This window comes from Fulmarus glacialis, unplaced genomic scaffold (assembly GCF_000690835.1).
Source record: "Fulmarus glacialis isolate BGI_N327 unplaced genomic scaffold, ASM69083v1 scaffold10152, whole genome shotgun sequence".
NCBI classification, from domain to species: Eukaryota; Metazoa; Chordata; class Aves; order Procellariiformes; family Procellariidae; genus Fulmarus; species Fulmarus glacialis.
The window spans coordinates 949-19,420 of record NW_009195913.1 but is presented as its reverse complement, the minus strand read 5'-3'; the positions used below and the strand labels follow the sequence as shown (position 1 = coordinate 19,420).

The following is an 18,472-nucleotide window of genomic DNA, read 5'->3' as shown; positions in this document are numbered from 1 at the left end:
CCCACCCCCCCATTCCCCCGATTTTTATACTGAGCATGACGTCACATGGTATAGAATACCCCATTGGCCACCTGGGTCAACCATCCTGGCTGTGCTCCCCCCGCCCAGCTTCCCCTGCACTTGGCAGGGCATGGGAAGCCAAAAAAAAAAAGTCCCCAGTGCAAGCACCACCCAGCAACAACCAAAGCATCAATGGGCCATCAATACTCCTCTCACACCAAACCCAAAACACAGCACACCCCCCAAGCTACTGGGAAGAAAGTTACCTCTGTCCCAGCTGGAACCAGGACACCAAGTAAGGCTGGAGTCTAGCTAGTGTGTTGTTCTATTGCCAACAGTGTCTAGTAGGCCAAGGGAGACTGTAAGAAGGAAGCATATAATGACGTTTTCCACGAAATGCATTCTCAAAATGCTTCCAGCAATTTGTGGCTGGGAGATTCAAAGAATTTGAGATAACCAGTTCACACAGAATAAGTTTATTGTCATGGATCTTATAAGATAGCTTAGAGTTGAAGTAAAATTTCTTTGTGTTCATCATGCAATGAGAATTTTCTCAACTCCAGAAGATCCAGGGGGGGCTTTTTTGTTTTGTGTTTGAGCTTAAAATTTGCAGCTAATAATACTTTTATACTTCTAGGAACACTAGATTAGATCCTTACTGACATGTGCCTGGTTCAAACTTAAAAATTAAAAGGTCACTCTATCCATCTATTTGAAATGTCATTTGTTTACTGATTTGTAGCATAGTAAGAGAGTTTGTTGGGGTTTTTTTAATAGACAGTAAAATTAGTCTCGACATATTTTGTGTTTGTGTGTGAAAAGGCGTCCTAAACCCGGATCAAGCTGTAACTTAATCAAAGTTATTTTCTTGATATAGCCACTTCAATATGAATAGGAGACTGTGACCTCTCAATTTTCATGAGTGCTTCTTACATTATGTCTAATATGGCCCTACCTTAGATAGGGAATGGGTGAATTTTGTGCCAATTATTATTTCTTGAGGGAATTTCTTGCAGATTATACTAGTGTTATCATACTGATAGCCTAAACTTATAGATTAATTGAGGTATGCAGGGAGGGTCACTTAATAACTCACAAGGGAGTAAAAAAGGAAATGGTTCAATTTCTGTTCATATAGACCCTTCTTGAAAGCCTTCCTGAAAGGTATCAGCCTTGAATTGTTCCTACATGCATATTGGTCAACTGGATAGTCTGTCTGTATTTTGACTAGTAACTAAGCTCTAGTAAAAAAATTAGCTCTTTATTGACAGCTTCATAACTTGTGTTTGTAATTTATGTGTGTACTCCCAAAACCACATCCTATCTGTTTCAGGAACTTCTGCCAGCTCCTCTTTTACTTCTAAAGCTTTTGCAGCTATATGTTTCAAAATCTTTTCTCTGTTTGGACTAGGTATCTGTCTATGCCATACCGCAGCATCTAAACCAAGTTGGGTATGCCCTAAACACAGCAGTGAAACTTCTGGAATTTTATCAAAAATACTTTTTAATAAACTACCCTCTTGAAAAATTAGGTAAGTTCTTTTTAACTTTTTTAAATAGAAGAAGAAACCTTAATCAATTCTGAGAAATGCAGGGGAACTTTCATTCTGAAAACATGTGCTTAAAAAAAAAAAAAAGATAGCATAAAACATCTGTGAAATAAGGTTTCCTCAAAATTGTTAAAAAAATTCATTAAGTATTTGATTGAGTACAAGTATTAAGTGATTCCTAAGCTGGAAAATTTTTGTGAGCTTTTGACACCAGATTGCTTGTACTTGGACATAACATCAAAGAAGTTATTAGGTGTAAATTTAATGTGATGTGCCTTGGTAGGGAGATACAGAATTCTCAGTCTGTGAACAATGTTCATCAGTGCAAAATCTGTAGCCTGACTTCTCTGCATGTATTAGTTTGACTAGAAAGATAATGAAATGCAGTCTTCTAAGACATTGCTTTCAGTAGGGGCAGCCCCATTTCCTCGTTAGTTGTGTGGATGCAAGATCTATAGGCAGTGTCTGTGTAGTGCTTTAAGTAGTTTGTGTAAGAGTACTGCTAGAGAAACACGGCTATAAATCTATGGGGTTTCTGTGCTTCAGATGTAAGCACATGTCCACACCACAGGATTTAAATAATGAGGTTTTTAGGGATTATGTAATAGAATAGGTAGACTTGCAATACAGAATTGCTTTAACTAGCAGTTTTCAAAAGCTTCTTTCAAATCTTTTCCAGATCTGGTAGCAATTCCTGATTTTCAGTCCGGCGCAATGGAAAACTGGGGCTTGATCACCTTCCGAGAAACAACACTCTTGTTTGACAGTAATACTTCTTCAGCAAGGGATAAAAAGTTAATAACTGCAGTGATAGCACATGAGCTTGCCCATCAGGTACTAGATTGGGGAGGTCATTGTTTAAATATGGTGCGTTCTTTTTTTTTTTTTTTCTTAATGCAATTCTGTCCTTGAATTCACCCCTGCCCTCACTGGGTTGTTTATTGTGTCTGTTCAGAATACCTGCAGGTGTATTTTCTCCAGTACAACAGGCAGAGTGCAACTCTGTCATGATGTACTTAGGCAGTTGTTCATGCAAAAGCATTACCGTGGTTTTGACTGAGCTTGATTTTGCCACAAGATAAAGCTGAGGATGGATGGAACGTTATTGTACTCATTTGATTTTATTTCTGAAAAAGAATGATGTTTTTGGTCTTTTATAGTGGTTTGGCAATCTAGTAACTATGGAATGGTGGAACGATCTCTGGCTGAATGAGGGATTTGCCACTTTCATGGAGTACTTTGCCATGGAGGAGATTTTTCCAGAATTACATTCAGTAAGTATTTTTTGTAACTACACTTACTGTACCTTCGCTAAGATCTGTTTTTTAATGCTGACCATAAAGGACTGATACTTATAAACTTATACTGAAATTCACTTTGGGCACCGTTGAGATTATACTATATCTCCTCTGCTTTGGCACTTTTATTATATTGGAAGTGGTTGCAGGGGAGCTTTGGGGAGGGTATGTTGTTTTTGTGGGGTTTTTTTTTTTTTTATTTTGGTAGTAGTCTATATGCAGTCTTTGTGTTTTGTGTAGGTTAAAGCATTCTGTGCAAAATAGCAGGTGTGAAAAGGTGTAGGTGTCTATATATCAAATTATAACTTAAAATCTTTATACAGAAAGTCCAGATGTGTCGTTGACCAAGGTTGTCTGTCTCTACTTTTCCCAATAGACCTAGGAAGCACCAGAGCTTTAGGTTACTAAATATGCCTGGAGTAACTCCTGTCTTTCCATCATTGTGGTACTTGCTTATGTTTGAATCTGTTTGGGATTCACAAATCAGGTGACCTGGTATAAAAGTATCATATGGTCCCACCCAGTGGATTCTGATAGCATTGAGTTACACTAATAGTACAAAACACTGCTGTCACAAGTACTTCTGTTTACACATATGGCTGAAGGAGTTTAAAAACTCACGCAGGTACTAAGTGACCTAGCTTCTCAGACTCTGGAAAACATGAAGGATTCAAACTTGATCTTTCTTCTCCAAGGAAGGGATACCAGCTACTGCTGTAAAGCATCCCTGTCACTGAATGCAGGCAGAGAAATGAAGATTAGTGGAACTAAATGGAGGGGGCAGTGGAGAGAATAATTTTGCATCCTAGGAGAGGAGATACCTGGGCTTTGGAGCCAGCTTCCAGGAGTATTTATGTGATTTGCGTATAGTCACAGGATTAAAAACCTGACACCTACTGACTGTTTCCTGCTTGCTGGATTGTGTTCTTCTCAGCATTCTGACTGAGTGTGAGTTTTGAGTTCTTAATTCATCCTTGTTACTGCATTAAGAAACTTGGGTTGCTAACTTGGTTCAGTAGAATTCTTTCTTGGAGCTGGGTGTTTAAAAAGATTTTCATTTGTCTTAGCTTGGTTGTTGAGTTTGATGGCCACTGAAAGTATGTTTTTATAGCCATTCTGTTTGTTGGGTGCATATGTGGTGAGGGGAGGACACAAAATTAGTCTAATATTTTAACAAGGACACATCTAATACTTGTATTCTTCATTCTGAAAGGTGCCTGACAAGGTGCCTTCGCCAACATCTCATTTCACTGCTTGGTGGTGCCAAAATGTGTTTCGGTAAAAATAAAAAAAAATCACTCCAAACTTCTGCATTCAAGAAGAATAGCTTTAAAATTTTAAACTTTAAAGGGTATCTTTATTGTATAATTCACAAGTCTTACTTTTTTTTTTTTTGTAACACTCTACTGTATAGAGGAAACTGTATAGAGAATTGTTTGCTCAAGTGTTGATGAAATGAAATGGGCAAATACCACTACAATCAGCTTCTTTTCAGTGTTTGAGGTTGTCTCGTTCTGGTAACAATGTATTAAATTCAAATATCTTTATTCTAGTGGAAAAAAAGGAAGAGGCTTTGGTACTAGGATCACTAGATAAGGTGGTGTTTACATTCACACAAACGTCACTGTAGTGAATAATTTCCCTAGATTTCATGCTTTAATATTAAAGCATACTAAAGAAATCATGCTTTTGTATTCCCTGCTTACTGTAAATGAACTGAAAACATTGGTGAGCCAAATCTGAAATTGGGCACATACTTACTTAGTAGGTACATTTATTTTCTCTAGTGCCAATGATGCATTTACCTGAGACAGGAGCTTAAGGGCCTGGATAACGATGTAAACTCAAGAATGAGATTCCACTGCTTAGAGTAGATTTTACAAATGCTACCCTGACAATTCTTTTGCTGGCTTCATTGCCAGGATGGCAAGCAATGGCATGTTACTAAGTGACATGAAGAACAAGGAGACAGCTTTTACTGTTCTGCTTACCATGTATGTTCAAGCTTCTCAGACACTTACAAATGTTTCTCTTCTAGGATGAAGATTTTCTTAATTTAATTTTCAAGGCTATGATGAAGGATTCCTTGAATTCTTCACATCCAGTCTCTTCTGCTGTTCAGTCTTCAGAGCAAATTGAAGAAATGTTTGATGCACTTTCTTATATCAAGGTAACTTCAAAAATATTTGGAAAAATTTGAAAAGTGATGTATTACCTATTGAAAACATGAATGTGGAATCATGAGTAAGTAGGCATGTACTGACAATTGTTTGGGGGTAATTTACACCTAGCACAAACAATGCAGGATCTCTCAGTAGTGTTTCTCAGCGTCTACATAGCTTTTAATTAGGAAAAAATTATGTATGTGTATCTGTGTCCTTACTTAACATTCTTCTGCTTGGTGTGTGCTTCAGCACAAAGTAAAATACTCATGAAGATGTAAGACGGGACCCAGGAGGCGAAACAAAATATCCAGTTAGACAGATTTTCTTTTTCTGATAACAGACTGTAACAAGTGCTTAAGAAAAGAGTAACAACAAGGCACTTACTGAAGCAGTCACTGCTTTTTATACTCTCTCTGCTTTTAAAAAACAGTATTTTAGAGACTTCCTGAACTGGAGGCTTGCGTCTGGAATCTAAAATAATTTCACTGCATATCCTGGTTGTCTGCAACTTGATTATTTCTAATGTCTAGTGGGGGTTGTGTGTGAGGTTTATGTCTTTAAAGCTTCACCATGCCTCACTGGAAAATGCATGAGAGAGCAAATATCTGCATTTACAAAATTTTTACTCACATTGTCTCAGGTTTTAGACACTGTGTCCCATGATTTTGGTAGTATTGGAGGAAAGCCTTTTATATCTTCTGGATTAGCTGTCATTTTTTTCTCCCCACTATCTGTGTATGCATGTACTTCTGTAAGAAACCATGGGGACAGCTAGTGCTTACTAGAAAATAGTCAAATACTACATCTTCCTCTGCTCAGGGAATGCAGTTCCCACAGCTGTCTCAGTTTGTCTTCTCTGATTTCTTTTTGCAAGTCTCAACTGGTCAACACATGTTGTCTGCATCCTTGAGTAGTCTGAGATGCCAAATGGACCTACGATAGTAATGTGCTTCCGTTTATTTTGGTCTCTGTTTTCTGAACTACAAGAACAGAGGTGTGTGATTTTCAGCTTCCCTTGGCTGTGAAATGGATTTGGTTTCTCTCCCTAAACTGTATATTAAAAGGCATGGCTGTTTCATGCTTCAGAGTTGCTGTCTCAAGTAATTCCCTTTCTGGTGAGCTTCTGGAAGTTACACATCATGCACAATCATGTCTGTAGCCAACTAGCGTCAGAGATAACAGTTCTGTCACTTTTTACCTGATCAAAACTCTATGTAATTTTAATGGAAATATTTCATAAGTGATTGGGCTGGAGTTTCAGTCACTTAGTAAAGCGTTATATTTGGAGAATTACTGCATTGCTACTAATAAGTATGTGCACTTTCTGAATAGAAATGTAGCAACCTATACCTTTGAGTTCAGGAGCTAACCAAAAGAAGTTTTGCCTTTGCGTTGTCAGAAACAGGTTTTTCATGACTGCTTTCTATGTTTCAGAGGCTTTCATTGCATAGCTCTTCATTCATGCAGCAGTCTTTGTATTCTACAACTCTTGGCCCTATATCTTAACTAACGCTTTTGGCAATTTGAGTGGGAAGACACTTGTAACATGGTCCCTAATCAGCTAAGGGGGGTCTGTTATTGAATTGTACAACTTTGTTGTTTTACTATGCTACCAACTGACACAGATCAGTAGGTAGCCTCTACATTTTACTGTCTGAAATAGGAATTATTGTACAAAATTCTTTTTAGCCTGGTTGTTTTGCAGACTATCAGTAAACCTAACTCTCAAGGATGGGACAACAATCCACCTGCAACAACGGAGTGTTTGGGAAGATATGCCAGTACGAAAAACAAAGTAGTAGAGCTATAGGTTAAATATGGATGCATACAGGAGAGGAAATTATGACGGTATAATTAAAAACTATAGTAAGGGGTATTCCTGCAGTTTCATGAATAACTACATTAACCAGGCAGCCTTCAGTTTCAGGCAAGATGTTACTTAAATTCCAAAACTTGAATTTGGACTGTGTAAGAGCCATACATGCTCTCATTAAAATTTTCCTTTTAATTTTTTCTTGATCCTTTCTCCAAGATAGTATCAAAAATATAAAGTGCACCTTTAAACTTTTCATGATCTATGGCTGCTCATCTGCATTCAGTTGTACAGTCTGCAAGTCCTCAGGCAATTTATTTATTAGTAGCTGGGACACAGAAGCAGTTCTATGGAAAGAAAATGGCTTTCAGCTATGTTTAAAAAAAGCAAAAAAATAACACCTTTCTGTCTACACATTCATGGCCTCTTTGATACTAGAACTAATCAGTTACTGCTTTTTTTAACAAAACATGGCTGTATTTAAACACTGTCAAAATGCACTTGTCCTTCTACAGTCAATTCCAGCTTACTAAGTGTGTCTCATATTTTTCCTGTAATTTTAGTTTTTTGATATAACTGCAAATCATATGACTGTTAAATGCTGTTTCACAGCGTGCAGTTCTGTACCATACAGAAGAGTATTGCTAATGAAATACGGCAGCCAGCAGAGACTTACCAGTAAGAAGGCAATATTTTTGAGATTATGTTAATTGGAAAAAATGTCAAGCTCTATTAGCCTGTTTTGTAACTGTATTTTGAGCCTTTGAAATATTGAAAAGTATTTTTTCCCAAAGCAACTGGGAAATAATTTCAAGCTGCATTAACATTTTTTGTAACTGTATTTGGAGTTTATGAAATATTTAAAATATATTTTTCCAAGGCAACTGAGTGTTAAGGTAATTATTCAAATGATATCATTTGGGATAAAATCTGCCAGCTTTTGAGTTATTCTTGTACTGTGAAAGAGCTATAATATGCATATGCTTCAACGAGTTCTATAACTTTAATTTACCAATTCTTTTTCTTTTTTTTTCTCCCTAAAGGGGGCTTCACTTCTTTTGATGCTGAAGCATTATCTCACTAAGGATGTTTTCCAAGCTGGCATTGAGGTATACTTGCATAATCACAACTATGGATCTGCCCAGAGTGATGACTTGTGGGACAGCATGAATGAGGTATCCATCTTTGATACGTTGTTCTTGCTTTTTCACTTCTTTAAGTGTGTTGTAAATTTTTATATATTTCCTTGTTTACGAAAGAAATAAGATTATACACTGCAGGTAAATACTCTGAAGTTCTTGCTTATCATAGTCCAAAGTTCTGTCATATAGATTTGGAATTCCTGTAGCTTCTAGGACTCCATTGAGTATCATCCCAAAAAAGCGCCAGAAGTGGGTATGCACTACCATGGATATCCACATGTGTGGACACGTCAGTATGTACATAGCCTCTCCAGAGTTGCATTGTTAATGTGTTAAGACCAGAATAAAAATGGTCATCTTAAATGCAGGACAAAACTACTTTCACGGGATAGCTGAATCCAACTACTGTAGAGGTCTTTACTCTCTACTAGTGTAACTTTGATTCAGTGACAGCTTCTGTTTCAACAAGTGGTGCTGGCATTGTAGGAAAACAGAATGTAGGGGACAATTTAGTTCAGCATCCCTCAAATGGTAAGGGAGGCATAAGGCTATATCTGATTTAAGTGTGTAGGGGGGGAGAGAGTAAGGGCACAAGAAAGCAAGGGCATGGGCAGGAGAGAGCAAGGGTGAGAGTTGGCAAGCCTGTGGGAGCTGAGGAGGGCAGGGGGGAGAGGGCGCATGTGAAAGAGGGGGGAAAGATCGCAGGTTGGAGAGGGGGAGGGAGAGAGAGCAAGGAAGGCGTGGGGGTGTGAGAGTGCAAATGAGAGGGCACATGGTGGGGAGGGAGTGGGAGGGAGAGTGCAAGGGGGAGAGCGTGCGAGCAGGAGACAGTGTGTGCAAGACAGGGTGAGAGTGCAAGAGAGAGAGTGATCACAAGAAAGAGCTGCTGAGTACCCCCAGGGAGTGTCAAGGTAGTTCTGTAAGGGAAGGGAACAGATTTCCCTGTGAATGTATGTACTGCACAGTATGTCCCTGAAATACATGACGTTCCCTCAGAGAAGCTGAGTGCTAGGCAGGATACTAACTTAATGTTTAGTTTTGGTTCTTGGCATCTACCTTACGATATTTGAACTTCTGCAGAATTGGAGCTGCTGTTAGTTATTGTCAGCTGTCACAGGTGGCTGTAAATTTGTGTGTTTAGTCATACAGAGTCACGAGTTTGCCAGCTAATAATGGATTATTACTGATATCAGCCTCTAATGACAGAGAACTTTTCTGGTTTGTATAGTGATTTTTATAATGCAAAATAGACTTTCCTCTCCTCAACCTGTGCAAAATGGAGCCTCATGACCAACCATCTTCATGCACATGTAGAGAACACCACAGGGAGATGGTACTATCCACATAGAGTGGCTAGGGAGACCACACATGCCGTTTAATTAACGTGTTTATTAAGGGCTTAAGTGTTACTAGATGCAGGGTTTAAGTGTTACTAGAGTATGGGAAAAGAGTCGTTCTCAAAAGTGCACATTACTTGCTTAGTCTGTCTCCCTGGCTCAGAAAAGAACTTTTTTTTAATTATAACCGTACTGTTTGTCCATGGGGCAAGTTCAGCTTTTCTGCAAACTCAGAAGGCCTCTTTCTCCAGTCTTTTGGAACATCAGTCATCATCTTTTTAAGAGTCAAAAGTAATTGTTAGCAACTCTGGGATTACTTCACCCACCTGCATTAGTGTTGTTAAGTGAATCACATCCAACCAACTTAGTAACATATTACATCAGAACTCAGTGTGTATTTCCCATTTTAATGAGAAACAATCCTTTGTATTTGGTGCTAATTTAATAGTTACCAAAATCCTGCTGACACCAGGTATTTAACAGCATTGTCTGCTAAAAGTTGCCCTTCCGTTTGGAGGAACCCATCAACCGGTTCTTTATATGTTTTCTGGTGCTGCTTACAATGTTTGCCTTTTCCTCTGTGTCCATTTCTGGCTGCACCTTAGTTTGTGCCTGAGTCTTTGGGTTTTTTTGTGGTTTTTTTGCATGCAGTGTTAATGCTGTTAATTTTGTGTTTTCACGTAGCCTGCTCTTCCGTACACATTCATATTCCCTTTTTCCAAAGACTCCTGTTTTAGCTGGACTGGTCTGGTATTGCAATGAGTTAGTTTACATTTGGGCTTTTATTATTTTGCTTCCCTGAGAAGGTACCAAATTTTCTGCACTACTTTCTTTCCACTGATTTTCACCTATTGCCTCTCTGAATTTACTCAAATGTACTGTCCCTGTGTCATATTCCTTTGTTTTGGTATTCTTTCTGTCTTAATATTTTTCTTTTTGTATCTTGAATTCTTAGTTTCTCTTGCTTCCTGATGGTCTTTCACCTTCAGATTCTCAGCCAGACTCTGTTGGTTAACAGTCAAATCTAGGCAAGCTGTATGTCTACTTTCTCTGCCCTTGGTATCAAAAGTTCATCCATTCTATGAACTTGATGGAAAGTCTTTGCTCAGTAATATTTTCCCCCAATAGGTGTCTGAATAATTAAAACTGTACGAACTAGATTAATCTGAGTAGCTCACACATTGTGTACCTATCTGGTCTTTGAGTTGACTGATACCATTATTAGTGCTCTTGGACTCTAGCTAGTGCCCAGATCTGCTAAAAGTTTCTTTCAAAGTTTTATCTTCATAACACAAGAGGCCATATCTCTGTCTGGACTTCTTGATTTTTCTCTGTTTTAGATGTGAACTATTTCACTGAGTCTCCCTTGTGACAATTAAATCGTTAGTATTATCATGTATTGAGATCTTTGGTATCCTTTTCAGTTGTTTACAGTATTTATGGTAATAGTAAAAACAAATCTGTGATATTCAGCAAATTGGCTCTTTTTCCTTTTGCTCCCATTGATTATGCCTAGACTGAATGTGTTTGAAAATTATAACTGTAAAAGTGGCCTTTTCTTTGATCATAAAATTTTACTGGCCACACAGCAAAACGCACAATCATTTCTTAAGTCTTAACCTTCTCTGTGGAAATCAACAATCATAGTTGGAGTGAGATGAGAGAACTGCATGTGAATTAAATGAAAAATCTGTAGCACAGGAAGCAAACTTTTTTTATACCTTGCCCGGAGGGAGGAAGGATGAAGTCATTTTCATGCGTTGCTTTCACTGGAGTTAGGAGCTGCTGTTCAAAGAAGATATGTTAATAAAATCAATTAATGTCAATAAAATTTTTGCTGCGATGAAACTGTGAACCTATAATTTCTAGTGAATTGGTTTAATTTCAGGTGATTGGGGAGGGTTCTCTTTTGGAATAGCATTATTTCCAGTGGAGCAGATTTCAGATTTACTCATGTGTCTGTACAGATTAGACACAAATCTTTCTGCCAGTCTTTAGGTGGCTCACAATGTTACCACAGAAAGACTGAGATGCTAAACAGGCAAGGTGCAAATATTAGACTTAATTAGTTTCCTGATCTCTTAACATTCCTCTCATCTTGGGTTTGGGGTTTTTTGGTTTGATTTATTTTTGGCTGGCTGGCATTGATCTTCTAGATTTCTTGGTGGTTTCAAAGTGTAACAGGAAGGAAAGGAAAAGATAGTGGCAAAAGAAAGTGAGAGCATGCATTCAGCACATCGTGGACAATGCATGAAAGGATAGCATATTGTAACATGGTAGTAACAATGATAGCTTGTGATAACAAGATGGAGGAAGAGGATATAGCCAAGAATGAGTTTGGGGAGTATGTAAAAAGTAAAAAACCATATAAACTTCAAATTCTATAGATTTTAAACTTTTGATAGAGAATTGCTTATTTTTGTGAGTTAGGGGGCATATTGTCTTTTTCAGGTTGGATGATCATCTCTGCTAATAAAGAGGCAGTGATACATAGATATTATAAAGTACTTGTCCCTCAGTGGGGATGTTGTAGTAGAAACAGTTCCTGAGAGATTAGAAGAGGTTGGAGGTTAAGCTATGCTGCCCACTGGTAAGTGGGAGGGGGGAATAAAAAAACAAAAAAAGAGAGTGCTTATATGCTAATATAAAGGATATGTTGTTTTGGTTGTACAAACACCATCACTTTAATTCAATTTCTAATATTCATTTCAGAATTAAAAGAAGATCTTTAACCTGAAACACCCACATAATATCAGAATACCAATAAGGAGAGAGAAAGGATAGGGGAAAGCTTGGGAGGCTTACTACAACTTTCTTTTCTGTAACATTCTCTTCTCCATTTTCATGACATACCAGTTCAATATACTTCATGTTTCCAATTTGTCTTTCCACTGCTTGGCTAGGATTCTCTCAACTTAAGAAAATAAAACCCACTTGCTCTCCTAAATTGTTGCTTATGAAATTTACAAGCTCAGTGTCAAAGTGATTGTTTACAGTTGCAGAATCATGCTACTACTTACTTTGTAAGTTAAGGAGGAAGGTTTTAAAAATGTTCTCCATTTGCCATTTTCTTGTTATGTTATGATTGTTTTTTACAGATTACCAATGGAACACTAGATGTAAAAAAGTTGATGAAAACTTGGATTCTGCATAAAGGATTTCCTTTAGTCACTGTTGTCCGAAAGGGAAAGATTATTTCTGTACAACAAGAGAAATTTTTGTATCGTGTGGAACCAGAAAATTGGACATCAGATGCAAGGTTACTACCTTCTTAATACTTTTCATCCATTAAAATCTGCCTGCAGATATCTTCTTGTATCTTATACATCTTTCTCACTTGTATTCAGGGGTTCTAGTATTTTCTTTGAAGGCAGGTGGTAATAGAGAACTTGGCACAGAAATTCACACATCTAGTGTCTGCCTGAAGATCCATGTTTATTTCCACCCAAGCAATTGGTAAAAATCTATGGCATCCCTTGTAAGCTGAGTTTCTTTCTTACATCCTTTCCTGAAGCTTTTAAGCTTGGGATGATGAGTTGTGGTAAATAGTAGAATGAATTCTTCAGTTTTTTTAATACTAAAAGGCAGATCTCACAGGTAAAGTTCTCTTTTAATTTCAGAAAGTTTTGTGTGGTTAATGAGAAGCTGTAGAAAGGCAGGTTGCAGTTTGCAGAAGTTACAGATGCCTATGTCTTACTTTAGAGCCTCTGCTCCTTCCTGCCAAAATTCAGTGTACATCTTGGTCTTTGTTAGAGAAAAGTAGAAGGTAGAATCAAAGCTTTCTAGGCTTAAAAATGTTAAGATCCACTAATGCTTGACAGCAAATGGCTGAATATATAAGAGAGGCAATATACATTGCACCAAAACCGAAAAGGAAGTACATATGCAAATGCTGAAGAAGCAAAGATGTGGCAGTTGCTAATTGTAAAAATGCATTTACTGCAAATATGTCTTATATTACAAACCTTACTGTATTTTGTAACAAACCAAAATATGTAGGTTTGAATCCTTTTGAGATTTTGATGGTTTTATTCAGTTGTTTGAAGTCTTACCAGGAACTGAGTCCTTTGCATCATCTTGCAGAATCAGGCCTGTGAAAGGGATTTGGCTCTTGGAATGTTGGAAGTTACAGGGCTTTGTTTTATTTTTGTGATGTCAAGGAAGGAGAGTGATGTGTGGTTGAAAGGTAAGGGAAGAAGGAAAGGATTGTTAGGCTTAATTAGTCTTCTGTTTCTAGTCAATGTCAATTTGGGGAGTGCATGAAAAGCTTTTGAAGAAGAGCACTCTGTGTGAGCCGTACACAGAAGGGGTCCCTGTCAAAATTGGAATGCATATGTGCAACGTGTTTTATCTCACTCAAAGTTGTGTTTTCTCTAAATAGACAAGTCCTTATCATCATTATGAGCCACCTTAGCATTTATTCTTCCAGCTTGCAGTTCACTTGAGACAGTCTTTGTGGTATGCAATCAGTTATGGCTTCTATTACCACGATTTGGAATTTGAGTCTTGTACTTGAATCAACATAAATTGTTTTTAAAAAAAACCCCAAACTTGTAAAAGTTCAGGAAGACAGAACATTGGACTGAGGTGAAAATAATACTGGCTCAATTTCTGATACAGCCAGAGATTTCCTGTCCATATGACTTTGGACAAGCTACTTAGCATGCTAGAGCTGAGGAAGAAGTACTAGGAAATATACTCCTTCAGGGGTCCGTACTGGGACAAGTACTGTTTAATATCTTCATCAATGACATAGACAGTGGGATCGAGTGCATGCTCAGCAAATTTGCAGATGGCACCAAGCTGAGTGGTGCGGTTGACATGCCTGGGGGATGGGATGCCATTCAGAGGGGCCTGGACAAGCTCGAGAAGTGGGCCCATGTGAACCTCATGAGGTTCAACAAGGCTAAATGCAAGGTCCTGCACCTAGGTCGGGGCAACTCCTGCTATCAATACAGGCTGGGGGATGAAGGGATTGAGAGTAGCCCTGTGGAGAAGGATTGGTGGATGAAAAGCTGGACAGGAGCCAGCAATGTGCGCTTGCAGCCCAGAAAGCCAACCGTATCCTGGGCTGCATCAAAAGAAGCATGGCCAGCAGGTCAAGGGAGGTGATTCTGCCCCTCTACTCCACTGTGGTGAGACCCTACCTGGGGTACTGTGTTCAGCTCTGGAGTCCTCAGTACAAGAATGACGGGGACCTGTTGGAGCGGGTCTAGAGGAGGGCCACAAAAATGGTCAGAGGGCTGGAACACCTCTCTGATGAGGACAGGCTGAGAGAGTTGGGTTTTTTCAGGCTGGAGAAGAGAAGGCTCCGGGGAGATCTTATTGCGGACTTTCAGTACTTAAATGAAAGATAGGGACAGACTTTTTAGTATGACCTGTAGCGATAGGACAAGGGTAATGATTTTAAACTAAAGGAGAGTAGATTCAGACTAGGTATAAGGAAAAAATTTTTTATGATGAGGGTGGTGAAACACTGGAACAGGTTGCCCATAGAGGTTGGGGATGCCCCATTCCTGGAAACATTCAAGATCAGGTTAGACAGGGCTCTGAGCAACTTGATCTGATTGAAGATGTCCCTGCTCTGCAGTGAGCAGATGATCTTTAAAGGTCCCTTCTAACCGAAACCATTCTATGATTCTATGAAATTTTCCCACTTCTCAACATGGTAGGAACAAAAAAATAATTGCTGTACATGCTGTACATGTATTCTTCTATCATATTCGGATTATATGAGTGAGAATTATACTTTATTATTTTATACAGCATGTGGTGGTTGTGATACTACTAATATATTAAAATGCTTAAATTTAAAAAAACCAAAACAAATTCTTCAAGACAAATAATATGTGTATAATATGTCAGTAAACATTTGCTTTCCTTTGCAGTTATCTGTGGCATATTCCTCTCACCTACATAACTAGTAGCTGCAACTTTACCCATTGTACTAATGCATATTTACTGGACCAAAAGTCAGGTATGTGACTCAAAACTTTGGTAGCAAGTTACTTAAGTGTTACAGATTACTAATCTTTCTGAGCACACACTTGCGTAAGATGTGAAGATGAAGGCATACATAGTACAAAATAATTACAGACATTAGAAGCCAAGCACTACTGGTGGTGTCATCATTAGATAGTTGGTTCCCTGTAGCATTGTATGTCCAATAAATGTCAGGAACTGGGGCAGAAGCACAGGTTTGGAATTTGTAAAAGCATGCTGTCTTCATCCCAGTGCACACACAAAATCTCTCAAATTGCATGTCTTTTAGAGAGTGAGTAATGGGAGAGTTGCTCTGTCAGTGTGTACTGAGTTGTGAGGAAGTCACTTTCCACTGAAATATTATTTATTTTCTTTAATGGTATAAGAAAATATTGCATTTGGAACAGATGAAGTTTTTGAGAATGTTGTTGTAGAACTTGAAACCCTCAGATCTTTTCACATAAACTCTCTGCTTTTGCTGCAGTGGCTAGTTTGAATCGTAAATTGCTAGTCTATGGGGTTTTTTTTATTCAGCCCTGTTTTTTTCCTTACCCAGTGAATAGTTACTATATACTTTTATGTGGTATCATGCTAAAATCACTTTGGCTATCTCTGTCCACTGACATGAATAGTTTTTTGCATTTTATTGAAGCTGGTCTGACTCATTGTCTTACATCTGCTGATGTATTTTCTTCTCCCCCGTTAAACTTACTATTTAGTGCATTTAACTGGCAATTATTTTTAATTCATAAACATATCTCACACCTTTACTTTTTGAAATAAAACTATACAAATTTAAAATCAAATTCTTAGAGCCCATCTTGACATTTTTACTGTCTACTGATTTTCACGAACTGCCAGCCCTCTGAAATTACTTTAGAAGTACTATAATTAAAGTAAATAATTTTGGTTTATGTCATTCTGACATTGGTTTTACAAAGCCTTCAAGTTATTCCAGGCTTTTTTCATTTGAGATGGAGTTTTAGAAAAAAATATTATGAATTATCAGAATGGAAAAACAAAGCTGTTTAATTGAATGTGTTCTTGATCTTACTAGAACTAACAGGCAAGTAGTCTGATTTCATCATTGTTTCACCTTAAATGGCCCTGTTGGTGGTCTTGTGTTCATCATACTAATTCCTCACCCACTGTAGAAACTTGGATGTGGAGGATATGAGAGTAAGACAGATGTACAAAAGAATTTGGGGTAGAATATTTACTAAATTTTAAAGGCATTGTAGGTGCTTTGCAAAGTGATGTTTTTGGCAGTAGTTATAGAATCAACTGAAATGAAGAACTTTTCCCCAAAGCCTCTCTTCTTTCTCTAGCTGACTTTGAAACTAGAGTGTGGCCTTTCATTACTTAATGCTGTCTCCATTTCTCTATTTCTTTATGTGATGTGGGTAGCTGCTCCTTACATATATATATGAAAGTGGGCAGAGAGGAGGCAGGGTTATTTGAAAGGAGGACTGGACAGGAGAAAAATTGCTGCACTAAGTAATTAACTGCATAGCTACAACTTGGGACAGATTGTGATACTGTTCATTCAATGAGTTGTAGGAGGAAGGAGGAAGAAGTACAACCTGAAATTTTGGACCCTTCCCGTATTGGCTATTCCTTCTTCATAGTAGGGGGAACCAGTAGGTGGGAAAGGATTTATTGACATTCTGGAACCAGTCTACTTCCAAGACTTGGATTTGAACGAACAGTTGCTAAATGTTTGTTTCTGCTGCTAACTGATTGTCTGTCCATTAGCTGTCATTGAACTTCCAGAAGAGGTGGAATGGATAAAATTCAATGTGGACATGAATGGCTATTACATAGTGCACTATGCTGAAGACTGGAAAACGCTGATTGACCTGTTGAAAAAAAACCACACTGCTTTGAGTCCTAAAGACAGAGCCAATTTGATCAACAATATCTTCAACCTTGCAGGGTAAGACTTTTCTATTGGAAAATAAGGTTAATACGTGTTTAAAGTTTTTTCCAAGTCAAAGAAGATCAGACTTAGATTCTAGAGAAGACTGCTTCAGAGAAGTTTTAATTCAGTCTTCATTAGCCTGTTGAAACTGTTCACCATTCACTAATACTTTTTTAAAGTTATTTCACTGGTGCTCCAATATTGGTATTAGATGTTATCTCCCTGTTCTTTACAGCAGCATCCATTTATTTGCATCACAAAGAGGCACATGATAGCTTCCATTTCTGGAAGACACTGTTTTCCTAATAGTCTGATAATCTGCCTAGCCAACTGTTTTCCTGTACTCTGTCAAGGAGTGCTCCACTTTAGAGAAGTAAGCTATTTGCCTCTCAAAATTTTACTGGCTCCCTCTCTTGTCTTTAACCGCTGCCTTCAGAGCAGGTGAGGCTGAGCATTCTGGATGTCCTCTTTTAACAGCTGCTTCCTGTATCCTGAGTATCCTCATTTATGATAAATATTTTCAGACATCATTGTCACACTTCCTTACCTATTTTCATTTTTGTAAATTGAAGGCATGTTAGTGGCCATTGTTGCTTTGTTGCTATCTTATTAATGTTATAATATAAAAATCTCTATATCTGAAGTGTTTCTTATGTTACTCCCTCTGTTAACCCATCCCGCTGTTAATGTAAGGGAAAGAATCACTTCTGATCTTGTTTCAGGGAGTGCTTTTGTTCTGGAAGCCATTTTAATGTTTGTGTTCATTGTCCTATAGTCTAGGAAAAGAGTCTCTGGAAAAGGCCTTTGAGCTGATTGATTACCTTAACAAAGAAAGCAGCACTGCACCACTCACTCAAGCTTTGTTTCAGCTGAGTCTTATCTACAGCCTTTTAGAGAAAAACGGTGAACAAGAACTAGCAGCACGAGTCATGGTATGTCTTAGTTTTCTGTAAATTATAATTTGAAATAATTAGCTGTAATGTTCTTTATAGCTACATTCTCTTTTTTTAAGTGTTAACTGTTGAACTTATTCATTAATCTCACTAAGTTGGATGGGGATTCTAGGTAGTTGCCAGTCTTGCCTGCTTTTGTTAAGTAGTAATGATCTCTTACTGAAATGCTAAATATTTTGGATTGACTCCCTGTCCTCCCGCCCCATGCCTGGCAATGATTTGTGGAGAGTCTAATGCAGTGGGAACACAGTGGTGTCTGGGGATTTGCTATAGTGGCTATAAAGGTCAATGTAATACAGATAAGTAATTAA

General features: G+C 38.0%; 1 protein-coding gene across 1 annotated transcript; it reads left to right on the top strand.

Annotated features, from left to right (window-relative positions):
• Nucleotides 1-1,411: 1,411 nt before the first annotated feature.
• Nucleotides 1,412-18,140, top strand: LOC104084423 (leucyl-cystinyl aminopeptidase-like; the record flags this gene model as incomplete). Its single annotated transcript, XM_009588258.1, has 9 exons — nt 1,412-1,532; nt 2,230-2,384; nt 2,711-2,824; nt 4,887-5,018; nt 7,870-8,001; nt 12,404-12,564; nt 15,194-15,282; nt 17,043-17,223; nt 17,984-18,140. Coding segments are annotated over 9 exons (1,242 nt in total), but the record flags the coding sequence as incomplete, so codon positions are not given.
• Nucleotides 18,141-18,472: the final 332 nt, after the last annotated feature.